The sequence below is a fragment of the Myotis myotis genome, unplaced genomic scaffold, assembly GCF_014108235.1.
Source record: "Myotis myotis isolate mMyoMyo1 unplaced genomic scaffold, mMyoMyo1.p scaffold_m19_p_15, whole genome shotgun sequence".
NCBI classification, from domain to species: domain Eukaryota; kingdom Metazoa; phylum Chordata; class Mammalia; order Chiroptera; family Vespertilionidae; genus Myotis; species Myotis myotis.
The window spans coordinates 22,416,896-22,430,445 of NW_023416319.1; the positions used below are offsets into that span (position 1 = coordinate 22,416,896).

Consider the following 13,550-nt stretch of genomic DNA (forward strand, 5'->3'; position numbering starts at 1 on the left):
AAGAGAGAGTCTAGACATGGGTAACCCAATTAGATATTCTCGTTGTAGTAATTCAGTTATGAAGTGATAAATCTTGGAGTAAGGTGGTATCAGTGGAAATGGCCAAGAATGAATCCACACCACTTTAAGGCAGACATTCCACAATTAACAAATCAGCTATGGAAACAGAATTCAAAGCTGTTCCAAGCTCTAGAGGGTCTAGAACAGTGTTTTTCAGCCTTCCTAATGCTGCAACCCTTTAATACAGTTCCTCATGTTGTGGTGACCCCCAACCATAAAATTATTTTCATTGCTACTTCATAACTGTAATTTTGCTACTGTTATGAATGGTAATGTAAATATCTGATATGTAGGATGTATTTAGGCGACCCCTGTGAAAGGGTCGTTCAACCCCCAAAGGGGTTATGACCCACAGGTTGAGAACTGCTGGTCTAGAACAATGAAGTCCTCACTGGAACAGAAGCCTTTAGAGATACTGGATTTGATGTGACAGTCTCAGAGGAACAGTTTGTAACTAGAAGAGTACATCACAGCTGAGTGGCTAGAGGTCAGTCTCCTTTATAAAATGAATTCTAAAGCACATGGATGAAAAAGGAAGTTATATTAGCTAGCACATTTGCTATAGTCATAAAAACCAAAATATGGCGCTTTTTTTTCACTTTATTAGTACTTATAAAATAAAAACAATTTATGAAAATATTTCCCCTTTCAAGATAAACTACAATCTTTGCAAAAAATACACACCCATAATGGTTACAATACATATCCTTATATATACCTTGGACATTATAAAAGTATTTAAGAATCACACCCTATAACAGTTGGGAGAAGAAGCATTTCCCCCAACCTTGGTCATATATTGTGACATTCAAGTACTTAAACTACATTGTTGAAATAAAATGTCTAGTTTCCAGGACCAAAGGGATGTAACTTTCAAGGCCCCATAGGTTCTTTTATTTGTGCAAGGTCAAGAACCAGGAGAGGGTTCCCTGAGCATTAATTTATCTTAGGTAGGTCAAGCTGTGGTTTACTTTCCATACTTTATCATGGAACTAAGCGGGTTGTGGGGAATAAGGCCATGGAAACTCATCTCAGGCAGGTCCCCTCCCTAGCATTCCTATCTATGTAGTGTGGCTCCTACAAGAGGATTTTTAACCCTTGAGCTCTAAAATGCTGATTCTATAATTATCTAAGATGCTTGCAAAATAATATTTTTGCAAGTCTAAACTCCTATATTGTGAATTAGGATAAAGTTATGATAGTGTGACTTCTCTAAATAGACTTTATTTAGGACTTGTTAGGTGGGGAGCATTTAGAACAATCAGTAAACCAAAAATTCCCTCTTGGAACTATTGAAGATCCTTTCTTACTAAGGCATAAACCTCAGAAGCCAAGTTCCTTCTTACTTTGGAAGAACTGTGAAGAAAGGATGGGAAAGAACCTATAATCTTTCAAATCTGAAGGCTTAAAATAATAGATGCTACATCTGACAAAGAGCTGGAGACCATTACAGCTTTAGTAATAAAGGGTTCATTGTTACAAAAATATCATTTGCATGTATTTCCAACTTTCTGATTTTATTCCCAAGCTTTCTTAATAATCAATTCTCTCTTTAACAGCAGAGTATTGGCTTCTGAAGTTCCAGATATAAAGTTTGTCATTTTATTTCATGATACTAATATCATGATATAGCACTGACATTTAATATCATACTGACATACTAGAATTTAACAGTGATTATTTTTTTCTATTCAAGAAACCACAAAAGTCAACCAACCATGGAATTCACAGGTCTTTACATTTAATATATAATATGAAGCATTATTACAAATAATCCCATAAGGCAAAAAGACTATAAAAATAAGTTGAATAGGATTGCTGAACTTTAGAAAGTTGTTTTAAAAATATATATTCCGAAGTCCTCTAATTTGGCTTAGAGGGTAAGGGAGGTATCTATTAGGATGAACCCTAAGAAATTATGGGTTTTGTAAGTTAAAAGGTAAATCTCTGTCATTTCAAATGGTTCAATCTAATAAATTCCTGAGAAAATTTTATTTGGCATCTCACTATAAATTCAAAGGTAATTTACAGAAAAATCACATTTCTAGTGAGGAGAAAACACTTTAGGATGGAAATGTGCACATTGGCCGTGCCAAGATTTCTTTCTTGTGATTAAAAAAACTTAGTGTGGTTTCAAAATAAAACCCCAAATCAGAAGACAATTAAAATTATGGAATGACAGTTAAAGTTGCTAATGCCACTGAAAGAGAAACTATTAGTCAAATTTGGTAATTAAAAACTTTTCAAATAGTTTACATATAAAAAATCTGGCATTAAAATGAAAAGGCACAGATATGGGTTTAAAGATTAATGATCATTTATAAAAGCCTTGAAAATAAGGCTAATTTATTCGTATTTTTAACACCATTAAGTAGGCACCTATTCCAAGTTTCAGTTTGGCCTCCTAAATGGAATTATGTTTCAAATGAATTTTCAACATACTAATCATAGCAGCATTATTACCGGTAATTTTCTTAGCCTCTACACTGCTAAAAGAGCATCTAAAATTTCCTCCCGACCTAAATCCCATCATTACAAAAAATACACTTAACTTTGAGGTTTGATCCTCCACTGTGGTGCATAGGGGAGGCAACCAATCAATGTTTCTCTCTCTCTCTCTCTCTCCCCATTCCTCTCTCTCTAAAAACAATTAAAAAAATCAATAAACATATCCTGGATAAGGATGGAAAAAAAAAAAAGACATAACATATTCAAAAATGATACTTAAACTATGAAATTTATTAAATATAATCAATTAAGTAAATTCCGATTTCCAGGTATGTGCATAAGTGGTGTGTTTGTACTTGGTGAAGGTGGACTTGTAAAAAATACACATTTCCGCAATGATGCTTCATTTGGATCCCTGGCACCATTTACGAATGGCTGCTCCAGCACTACTGGCTACTACGCAGAGCGCGCCACCCACCGTCCACCACGTTGGTATATTATGAAGAAAAATAATCTGAAAGATAAAAGCAAAAACCACATCCATGGTCTTCACTAGTGCTACTAGCCCAGCTTTTTCTATTTGAAGGGCTTTGGTGAGAAACACCTGAGCCGCCAAACCAAACAGCCCGATTAGTAGGAGAAAGAGCCTGTCCATCCCACAGTTCGGCAGCTTCCACATTCCAAATACAGAGAGGATGATGACGCACTCCACGAGGCCAACCACTACGTAATACCAGATGGTCAAAAAGTAGTCCACAGATTTCCCCATTTTTCTGAGGATAACGAGAGTCAAGGCAGCAAACAGGGCATGTCCGAGTGATGCGAATGTGCCCTTCAGGTGATCTGAATAGCTTCCAGTTATCTTCTCAGTGTTGGAACCAAACAGAAACGGCGGCCTCACGATGAGGATCACTCCGGTGATGGCGAATGCGGTGAAGAGAACATCCCAAAGGCTGTATTTTTCCTTGAGAAACATGCAAGCAAAAAGAGAAGTAAACACTGGACAGCTAAATGAGACCACCGTGGCATCGGCGAGGGACGTCGTATGGAAAGCGTAGTATAAAAGGATCATGGCGGTAGAACCCAGGACTCCTCTGAGAATGAGGAAGATTCGTAGATCTTTTGGGCCTATAAACCCAGTTCTGGAAATTCAAATGAAGGAATGTATATTAAACGAAACTTGCTATTTGTTTTAAACTATAATTTTTAATAAAGTATTATTTTAGAATTCTTAACTATCAAAAAATAGGGGAACAGCAAATTAAATATGATAATGTCCACAACTATTATATCCCTTTAAGAAATGGTTTCTAAGTATAGCTAATGACATTAAAGTGTTCACAGTATAAGCAAAACTAATACAAGAGAACTATATAAACAGTATCATTTAGTAAATACAGATATATTTTTCTTTTTTCTTATGTTAGATATAATTTGCAACACGTATAAATAGGGTGTCCCCCAAAATGTATACACACTCTTACAAAGGCAGTGTTTATTGAAGTACATTTCATTTTCAAAATTTAACAAAAATCAGCTGTTAAAGTATTAATACAGTTTTAGGGGGCACCCTTTGTATGCTTGCAAAAAAAGACAAAGGAAAATATACTGAAATGCTCATTGTGGTTAGACCTCATTCTAGTAATTTTCCTTCTTTATATTTACTTCCACAAATTTTCTGTTAAATATATAAATATATGAAAGCGTGTTACTTTGATAATAAGTACAATTTCAAGATTTAGCTGCCCCATATAAGAAAACTTGGTCCTTTCATAAAACAGATTACATGTACAAAAGTTATTATAATGAATAAAGGGGAATTTGCTATTAAAAAAAAAAAAGAAAACTTGGTCCTGGACGTTGTGCATTCTTATGAGTTTTTCTATAAAAGCGGTACCAATACCACATGTTCTTTAAGTCATTGAATGTGAGACAACTTTTCACTATTCTCTTTAGGGAAAGAGGTAAAACACACTGAAAAAGAACCTGCAGCATTCAGTACGTATAATAATTGCCATCAAAGTTTTTCCAACTAAATATTTGCTAAACAGAGTCCTGTGTTAGTTCCTGGCTAGGTGCATCTTGCTGATCTGTGTTGGGGCTGGACATCTTTAGGGCAGCAGGTAGGGCAGACATGGGGACCCTGGGTCTCTGGAGTCAGAAATGAAAGTATGGTCACCTTTGGTCCATACTTTGAGAAGCTAGGAATCTTCCTCAATAGTGAAATTTGAAATGGGTCAAACTAAATTATCACCAAGGATTTCAGAAAATTTTTCTAGTGCCTTCCCCTGACAATACTTTTATTCCAAAATGGGGAAGATGAACAATATTGATCTTAGCAAATTTTAACTTTTTTCACCAAATCCTCAGTATATGGACTGAAACAATTCTGAGAGAATATGCACAGTATTCTAGATATAAGGAGAGTTTGGTGGTAAGCAGCTGAAGCTTTTAATTTGGGGTTTAAACATCTTTGGCAAAGAGAGAAAGAGCCAGGAAGCCACCAGGAATTCAAAGTACACAGGGGTTTATAGAGGTGATAATAGTGTGGGAGGGGCATACTTTTAACCTGGGGAGGGTGTGTGTCTGGAAGGGGGGGGGGGACAGAATTAACATGAATGAAGAAGATGGGATGGGTGAGATCAATGCTACATTTTTTACAAAACACTCTGATCTAAAATAAATTCCATTTGATTCTTATAACCACAGGCAGGTAGAGGATAAATGTCATTCCCTTCAGTTTACAGATGAGGACACTGAATATGGAAAGCAGTTAAAAAGCCCCTCCTCAAGATTACCTTTCCCCTTTCCCACAGCACCTCACACCTAAATATTACTATGGTAGCCTTCTGTCTGCCCTTGTAGCAGAGCAACCTGTTCTACCTAAAGAAACCTCTGACACTGGGAGATGACACTACCACGTCCTCTTGTTTACTTTTTCTTCCAAATACTAAGAAGGGATGGTGGTACACGATGAGAGGAATTACACTAGGAGAGTTTTGTTCTCAAAATGAGGGTGGAGAATAACTGAATCTCTTTCTCCCCCTCTGCTGGGCATGTTGTGTGTGCTTATGAGCATCTTACTTAGGTGGGATTCTTGTGACTTTTCAGTAATCAGAGCCAAAGGGTGTAGGGACTAGCAAATCTATGAGAGGGATTAAAGCAGGTACTATAGAGTAAATTTGGGTAGGTCAAAAGATTTACAACCGTTTATTATTATCTACTTTGCAGTTAAGAAATACTTACTTTCTGTATATTAAGCAAGGGATAACGACTAACATTTGGAACACACATCGGAATGCACTAATTTCTACAGCATGGAGGTCTTGCACTTTTTTAACAAATAAAGAGGCCACTGAGAAAAGGAAGGCAGACAATAATGTGTAAAACAAGCCAAGTCCACGACAGGGTGCTTTCTTCTTGGCTTCTGAAAAAGATTAAATTCTGGTTAGTCCTTACTTCCAAGTGTATGCTTTATCATTTTCACTTAGAAACTGAGAAAAATGGGACAGTGTTAATGGCTACCAAGCTGCAAATATTACCTCCTAAGCATGTCTATTTTTTGGATCGGAAACATTTTTCCCACCAAAAATGAAGAACCATAGACGAAGGAAACAAATTAAACCTGTGTTTTCTGAAATGCAATTTCACCCTATAAAATACAATTTCCTTTAACTCCCTGAAGAATCACCCCCTCACCTACAAGTCAAAAAAGAAGTAAAGACAGTAGAGAAATCTTTTAAGAAATGCTTGTCAAGATGGCTAGAGAAAATGCTTCCAAATGATGTTTTATATCATCTCACTGGTGAACTGTGCTTTATGAAGAAAGTGATCTTTCCTGGAAAGCCGTTTATAACTGTGTTCTGTGGCTACTTGTTGATGAGCTGACTTCCTCCACAGCCTGCAAGCTCCTCCAGGGCTGGGGCCTCAGCTGTCTTGTTCAGGCCCGGCACATGGAAGACCCTCAATAGTTGCTGAATGAAAGGATGTGAGAGAATCATGGAAAGATGCAGAGGGTAAAACCACGGCAACATGATTTAGGAAGGCTCGGTCTTTTGTTATTTTGAACCATTAGTCAAATCTTTATTTAAACCTCTCATGGTTTACCAATGTATCTTTCATTTAGAGCATAAACTCTTCCAGGGCAAGGGGAGGGAGGCTATCTACCCTTCTGACCCCAAAGTGCGTTTTTTTTCTTGCTTTTTTAATCCTCACCCAAGGATACTGATGAGAGAGTAAAGGTAAGAGAAAGAAAATGAGTGAAAGAGAGAGAGAAAGAGAGAGAGACAGAGAGCGCACGCAAGCAACATCAGTGTGAAAGAGAAACATCGTTCGTTCAGTTGACTCCTGTACACACCCTGACTGGGGATTGAACCAGCAACCTAGGTATGTGCCCAGACCAGAAATCAAACCCACAACCTTTTGGTGTATGGGAAGATGCTCCAAGCAACTGAGCCACCCGGCCAGGGCCCAAATGCCGGGAGCCGGTTCATCCTTGCTGTTTCAAGGGACCTGGCATGTATGGCATACTGTTCTTGATATGTTTGCTCACCTTCTTGGCACTATGTGTTTTAGCCAGGGTCACCTCTCAGAGAAGGGTTGTTTCCCCAGGTAGGGATTTTCCCCTGAAGTTGGGGAGGGAATGAAACCCCTTAACTGGGTGCCGGGCGGGTAGTTAATCACTTTAACTACGAACAATCATGCTTAAGCTACATAATCTTTACTCCCTGGAATGGAGATAAGAAACGCCCTAACCTTTGGAATAGAGATTGATAGGATTGAATCAACTGGTATAAATACAGATGTAACAAGACAGCAGGACACAGAAACTCAGAACCTAGACACAGAACCTAGAGACAGAAGAACTTGACTGTAGAGAACATGGCAAAAGATCCTGGACAGAAACTGGAGACAGAACCTAGAGAGAGAACCTAGCGAGAGAACATGGCAAAAGATCCTGGACAGAAACTGGCCACAGAACCTAGACACAGAACCTAGACACAGAACCTAGAGACAGAACCTAGACACAGAACCTACACAGAACCTAGAGACAGAAGAACTTTGCTGGAGAGAACATGGCAAAAGATCCTGGACAGAACCTGGCTGGAGAACCTAGCGAGGGAACCTGGCTACAGAACCTGGCTTCAGAACGTACAGAACCTGGCAAATAGAACCAGGCAAGAGAACCCAACCATGCTGATCAACTGAACGCTGCCTCCGAGTCTTTCCCTCTTTGCCGACTCCATCCACACCTTTGGGGATCCCTGGACCTGCTGGGGTTGGACCCCAGCACCCAAAGTGCTTTTTAAATACATTTTAAAATTAGAATTGTCATCTAATACCAACTACCTGGTTGACCTGAGCCAGGGCACTTTTGCTTTCTCCAGGCCATCAAGTATTCAATCTCTTAATGACAGTCTGACTGAGCATTAAACTTCTGTTTAGCCACTTCCTCTGTCTTAGTTGCCTAAAACAGGAGTAGAACCTTCTTTCAATCTCACCCCCTGGCATTCAGGAGAGCAAAATGGAGTAGAGTGAGCAGAGAACTCCCTAAAAGACCACACCTGAACGCTCACACACAAAAAGGAGAGAATAAGAAGTAAACAATACTGGCTCTCATTTGCTAAGAGCACACAGGGCTAAAGGATGTGTGGGGACATGCAACTTGTAGTAAAACCAGGATCACCATTCCATCTAGGAATGTACAATGTATTCTTCCATTGTAGAATGGTATTACATAATGGTGTGTGTGTGTGTATGTGTGTGTGTTAAAATGTCCTTCCATTATAAAGGCAAACACCAGGTAATATATTTCAAGATCCTAGTGTTAGATAGATATCTTTGCCCACATGTGACACATTTACAAAGTGTGATGATGCAGTCTTCCTGGTGGCATTCTACAGCCTGACCTTCGCAGTAACACATGCCATGCTGGTCAGAGGCTTCACCTCTTCCTGTTCTAGGTACACAGCTGCAGAGAATGATTGAGCTGTCATGTTACAGATTTTATGTTGTCTAAGTGCCAGAATCTCCACATTCTGTTCTGTAAGCATGTGCTCAGATACTGCAGAAACAGACTACACATACCTACTCAGCCCATGAGAAGGAAGCTTTAGAAGACTGCTAAGTTAACCACCACTCATACATGTTTTGGCTGCAGTCAGCCTTAGAATTTAGCCTCTGAAATTTCAGAGTTCAAGTCCAAATAAAATAGTTTTTCTTCAAAGAAACCCAACCCATACATAGAACCTACACCCTTAGACAGAACAGAACGAGATCAAGGGCAGAAAACATCTCCCTGGTCTATATTTAAAGGATCTTCTGCAACCTAAACTTCTCGATTTCTCTCCAGGAATATTTTAACATGCTATTTTAACTCTTTGAAAACTTAATTTCACACCCCTGGCTCTGATTATCTTTTCCTTAAAACACTTTTACTCACATATTTTCTTGCCTATAAACTCTTAAGGCCCATGCTTCCCAATGGGGACAGGACAGTTGGTACAAGGCCTTGCTGAACTTGATTGTTAATGGGGGTGAGAACTGGCTCTACACAGGCAACCCTCAGTCTCTTACTGAATAATAATTTCAATACTCTGTCAATGGAGATGAGCAAGAGTAGCATAATCCACAGGCATCTGCTTATGTAATAAGCTTCAAGTTCATATCCTACTATAAGCATTTCTATTAATTTGGTGACTCTAAATACCTCAAATTAATTGGCCATAGTGCAGTTTCGTGTGAGAAGAAAACAGAAAAGTTGCTCAATTCTCTAATCTCTGCTTTAAACTGGTGATTTGCAATCCTGGTTGGGAATTAGACCCAACTAGTAACTTTTTAATTAAAAAAAAAAAAAGCTTTATTGTTAAAACTATTATATATGTCCCCTTTTTTCCCTATTGACCCCTTCTAGCCTGCCCTCCCCCCACCCCACCCCAGGCCTTCGCCATACTATCAACTGTGTCCATGGGTTATGCATATATGCATACAAGTTATTTGGCTGATCTCTTCCCACCCACCCCACCCTAAAACTTTAATTCCCAAGCCTGCCCCAGACCTATTGAAGCAGGATCTCCGTAAACTGTACAAAGCTCTACTGGCTAGAGAATCACTGCTAAGGAACTCATTCCTTCCAGGGGAATGTAAGGCACAGGCCCAAGACAGCTTCTTGCTTCAGTCTAAGATCCACACAGCCCCTCAAGAAAATAAATAGATGTTAGGGTAGCTGTATGTTGTCCTTGAAGGTTATCCAAGAATGTAAGAAACATTGGTAACAGTTTCAACCTGAACTTGAAAATGAATTTTGTTGAGATAACCAGTTGATTTAAGATGCTAAAATGATACTGTCACAAAGTTCAGTGACGACAGTACTGTGGTTTAAAGTGTTTCTGTGGCAATCCTGTTTCTGGAATATCATCTGGTCCCCTTTTACTAACTACTGCTAAACCTTATTGTTACCAACTTTCTTTGAGGTTATAAGAGCCCACACATTCTAAGTGCAATCACTTATATTGGTCTGTCATTTTGCCATGTGCCACCTGAGTGAACAGTATTCCTGTTCCATTCACAAACAGGGGAAAGGTTTAAGAGTTTGCAAAGCCTGACTCAGCATTCCCTCAGAATGACATTTAGCTATAGGGTGACAAGGTGAGGAACTGACCTCTTCAAGGTCTGCACATCTGGTCGACCCCGCTTGGGTAACTCCTGCTCTAGAGAGAGGCTCTACCATGCATAAAAGAATAGAATTCTGTTGATTTCTGTTAGAGTTTAGGGCAAAAATGGAGCAAGAGTCATTTTCCGGGAGTTTATCTCTAAATTGGAGAAAGGGCATACAGAGAGGAAGGAAGCTGGGGTGCAGTAAGAGACATAGAAATCCCGAGTCACACTTAGGGGACGTGACCCAGAAGACGAGGTGGTGCAGACTGTGTAACTGTGTCTTGAAAGGGCATCTGCTTATTTCCCTCTTCTTCCAAGCAGCTGCTCCAAGTGGGTGTTGGAGTTCAAGGAGAAACGTGCTTGACGCTGAAACGTGCTTGACGCTAATAGAAAGAGCCCTGGGCTAGGTTTCTGGCAAGCTGGTGCTGCAGAGACCTACGCCAGATCTTCATAAAAACAAAACAAACCCAAAAGCCCAAGCCCTCAGCTTCCTGGGCCTCACTTTCATTTGTCAAAGTAAGGCATTGCACGAGATCATGGGTTTTTCCCACGGGTCCTTCCTTGGTTTGGGGGACGAGTCCGTGAACCCCTTAACCACATCAGTAAGATGGTACCTCTGCCTTCTTGTGCATCAATTGCTAACAAGTCCTCCTAACCCCAACTCTGCCTTCCCAAGATTCTGGGACAAACATTTTTTACACTCGAATGCTTTTCAACTTCCTCTTCGGGGTACACCGTTTACCACGGAGATCAGTTTTCATGGTTAGCTTCCTCCCAGCACGGCAGGCTGTGGGATGGCCTTTCTCGCTGACCACCCCACCTCGGACTTCGGCCAGGAGCGCCCAACTGCAATCTGACTCCACCGACTGGCCCGCAACACTTTAATTATAGGAACAGTTTAACAGTTTTAGAATCCCCAAAGGGTTCCAAACAATCAGAAACTTTCTCGGGCTTCGCGCAGGGCACTTCTGCTGTGCTGTCCCCAGGTGACAGCTCCCGGGATCCCGGGGCTCTGGGCAGGGGAGAGTAGGGGGTCGTGGTCCGCAATGAGCCCCACGCTAGCGCCCGCCCGGCCCCCCAAGGGCGAGACCGGTGCCACGGCCCGCACCCGCACTCACCGGGCTGCGCGCGCGAACCGCACAGCCAGGAGCGGCACAGCCCGCACCAGCTGGGACCCGGGGTTTCCACGGCCTCCGCCGGCTCTTCCCTCGCGGCCGGCGACTCTTCACTCGCGGACGGGGATTTGTCGGCTGTGAACGGCAGCCCGGGCTCCCGCAGCTCCGCGACCCGGGTGCTGCGGAGGGTCCGCATTGCGCGGCGGGCGGCGATCTCCCCGCGGCCGGTGCAGCGTCTGGCGCGGAGCTCGGCTGCCTGGCTCTTCCGGCGGCGGGGCGGGGGCGCGCCTGCGCGCGTGGCCCTCGCGTGCCCGGGCCCGGGGTAGGGCTGTCCTTCGCCGCCCTCCCACCTCCAGCTCCCTACACTCCTGTGCCGCTGGAGGTCGGCCAACTCTCTGATGGGGCTTCTTGGCCACAGCTGACCCGAAGGCGTCCACCCCTCTGCTGCGGTCTGGCTAGACTGGCCAGAGGTTTGGAGTCATCTTTCCCAGGCACACTGGACCCCTTCTCTTGGGCAGGCCTTCAGGAGGTTAGGAGACTGGGACCCGTTTACTTATTGGCGTGGCCCATAATCACCTCTGGAAGCTTTGTCAAGCCCTGTTTTATCTAGGGCTCATTGCCACGGAGGGTAGAACTTTACTGGTTCTAGGTCTTGAAAAGGGGGTAGAGGATTAGCGCATAACCATAAGGAAAATATATCTATAGGACTGGGGTAGAACCATTTATATGTTCTTTGTAACACTAGGCATTCGTTATGGGTCCTTCTGTTGTAGGCAGTTAGACGTGAGGAGGATGGGCCAGGTACAGAAGAAGGTCACCAGGATGGAAAGCCCTAGGTGCCTAGCAAGGGACAGTCCATTGTAGGGTGGGGCCTTGCCCCAGGGGTAACTTTGTCCTTCCCTAGCATATCACTGGTCATGGTTTGCACTCCCTGAACTTTCCTCCCTGGTGATAATGTCTAGGCCTCAGTTGTATTTCAGCTCACCCAGGCCTGTAATAGTCATTTTGCATACCCATTCTTATTCCTTTTGCCTACCTCCCTTGTAATGTTTGTCCTACCTCATATAAGCAGCTGGCATATGGAGGGTGGGGGGTTGCATAGCAGATTTTTGTGGATGACCTGCTGCTCTCCCATACTGCTGGCATTACTGGAATAAATGCTCATATATTATTCAGCCCTGTCTCTGAATAATTGGCTCAAGTAGTGACAGGCAGCCCGGACCCATTGGTTGTCTGGTTTCAGAATGATTTTAGTATTACAGTTTATATATTCCCTTTAACTTATTTCCCCTCTTCTGCTGATCCTGACATGTAAATGGTATCAGTTATAGTCTTTCTTTCATCTTAACGAAGCCTATAGGAGCCATGAAAACATAAAAAGTAACTGGTAAGAAAAGTATGCACCAGGCTAGAACTGGCTCTGTTTGGGCTTCACCTAGCAGGCGTGTGGCATGATTAAATTCTTTGAGCATTGTTGTTTCATATCTCGATATCAATGACATTGAGCTGGTGAGAAGTGGATTTCTCCACAGTGTGAAGGATGAGGAAATCCTGATAATGGGGGAGACCAGCTCAGAGCCTACTGTAGTGCTCTAATGACTCCAGGCAGAGGAGGCAAATGGAAAGATTGATTAGGAGGTGGAATGGACTAGGACTTGATGTGAAAGATTATTGCTTCTGTATACAAAATTATTCAGTGTTACAACGGAAACTCTTCTGCTTCTGAAGGAATTGGATCCTCTAATGAGGATAGCACCTCTCACTATGTTGCCAGGTAACCACAGACAGGGGTGGCACTCCCATCATTCTGGTGTCAAGATGGGAGAAGGAAGATGAAAGTGGAGGACAGCTGGGTTCTAGAGTCCTCATTAACAAATGAAGTCCAAGATCCTCACCATCCCAGTGGTGGCAGATGGAGACCTCCTGGTTCCACAGAAGGAGTTAGATTCCTGATTTCTAGTACTGTTTGCCAGTCAGGTATGCTCCTACACAAATGTAGTGTAGTGTACACCTTGACAGTAGTTTTCTTTTTTCTAATGCAACTGCCTGACTTGAACTTTGAATTCTGAGGCATACATTTGAAAGATGTGTGTACTCCAGGGACAGCTATATGGAATAAACACATAGCCAGCCACAGAACTAGATAAAGGGCGAGGCCACCTCCTAGTCCTGAGGCTCCTTTGTTTTAGAGATCTTGGTTGATTTCATTAGCCAAAATCAGTTGGGCCACTTTCCCCGCCTCCTTTCTGGTGTTTTAAATAAATTCACCAA

At 42.0% G+C, this 13,550-nt stretch overlaps 1 protein-coding gene across 2 annotated transcripts; it reads right to left on the bottom strand.

Moving 5' to 3' along the window:
• Window positions 1-642: 642 nt before the first annotated feature.
• Window positions 643-11,574, bottom strand: SLC35G1 (solute carrier family 35 member G1). 2 transcript variants are annotated; one of them, XM_036336555.1, is made up of 3 exons: window positions 11,283-11,574; window positions 5,755-5,863; window positions 643-3,650 (listed from the first exon to the last, which is right to left on the bottom strand). In XM_036336555.1, the coding sequence occupies exons 1-3, from the start codon at window positions 11,473-11,475 to the stop codon at window positions 2,912-2,914; spliced, it is 1,041 nt and encodes a 346-aa protein (XP_036192448.1). In that variant the 5' UTR covers window positions 11,476-11,574; the 3' UTR covers window positions 643-2,911. The 2 variants fall into 2 exon arrangements, with proteins under 2 accessions (XP_036192448.1, XP_036192446.1); XM_036336553.1 differs by having other exon boundaries at window positions 5,755-5,935; window positions 11,283-11,572.
• Between the last annotated feature and the right edge of the window lie 1,976 nt (window positions 11,575-13,550).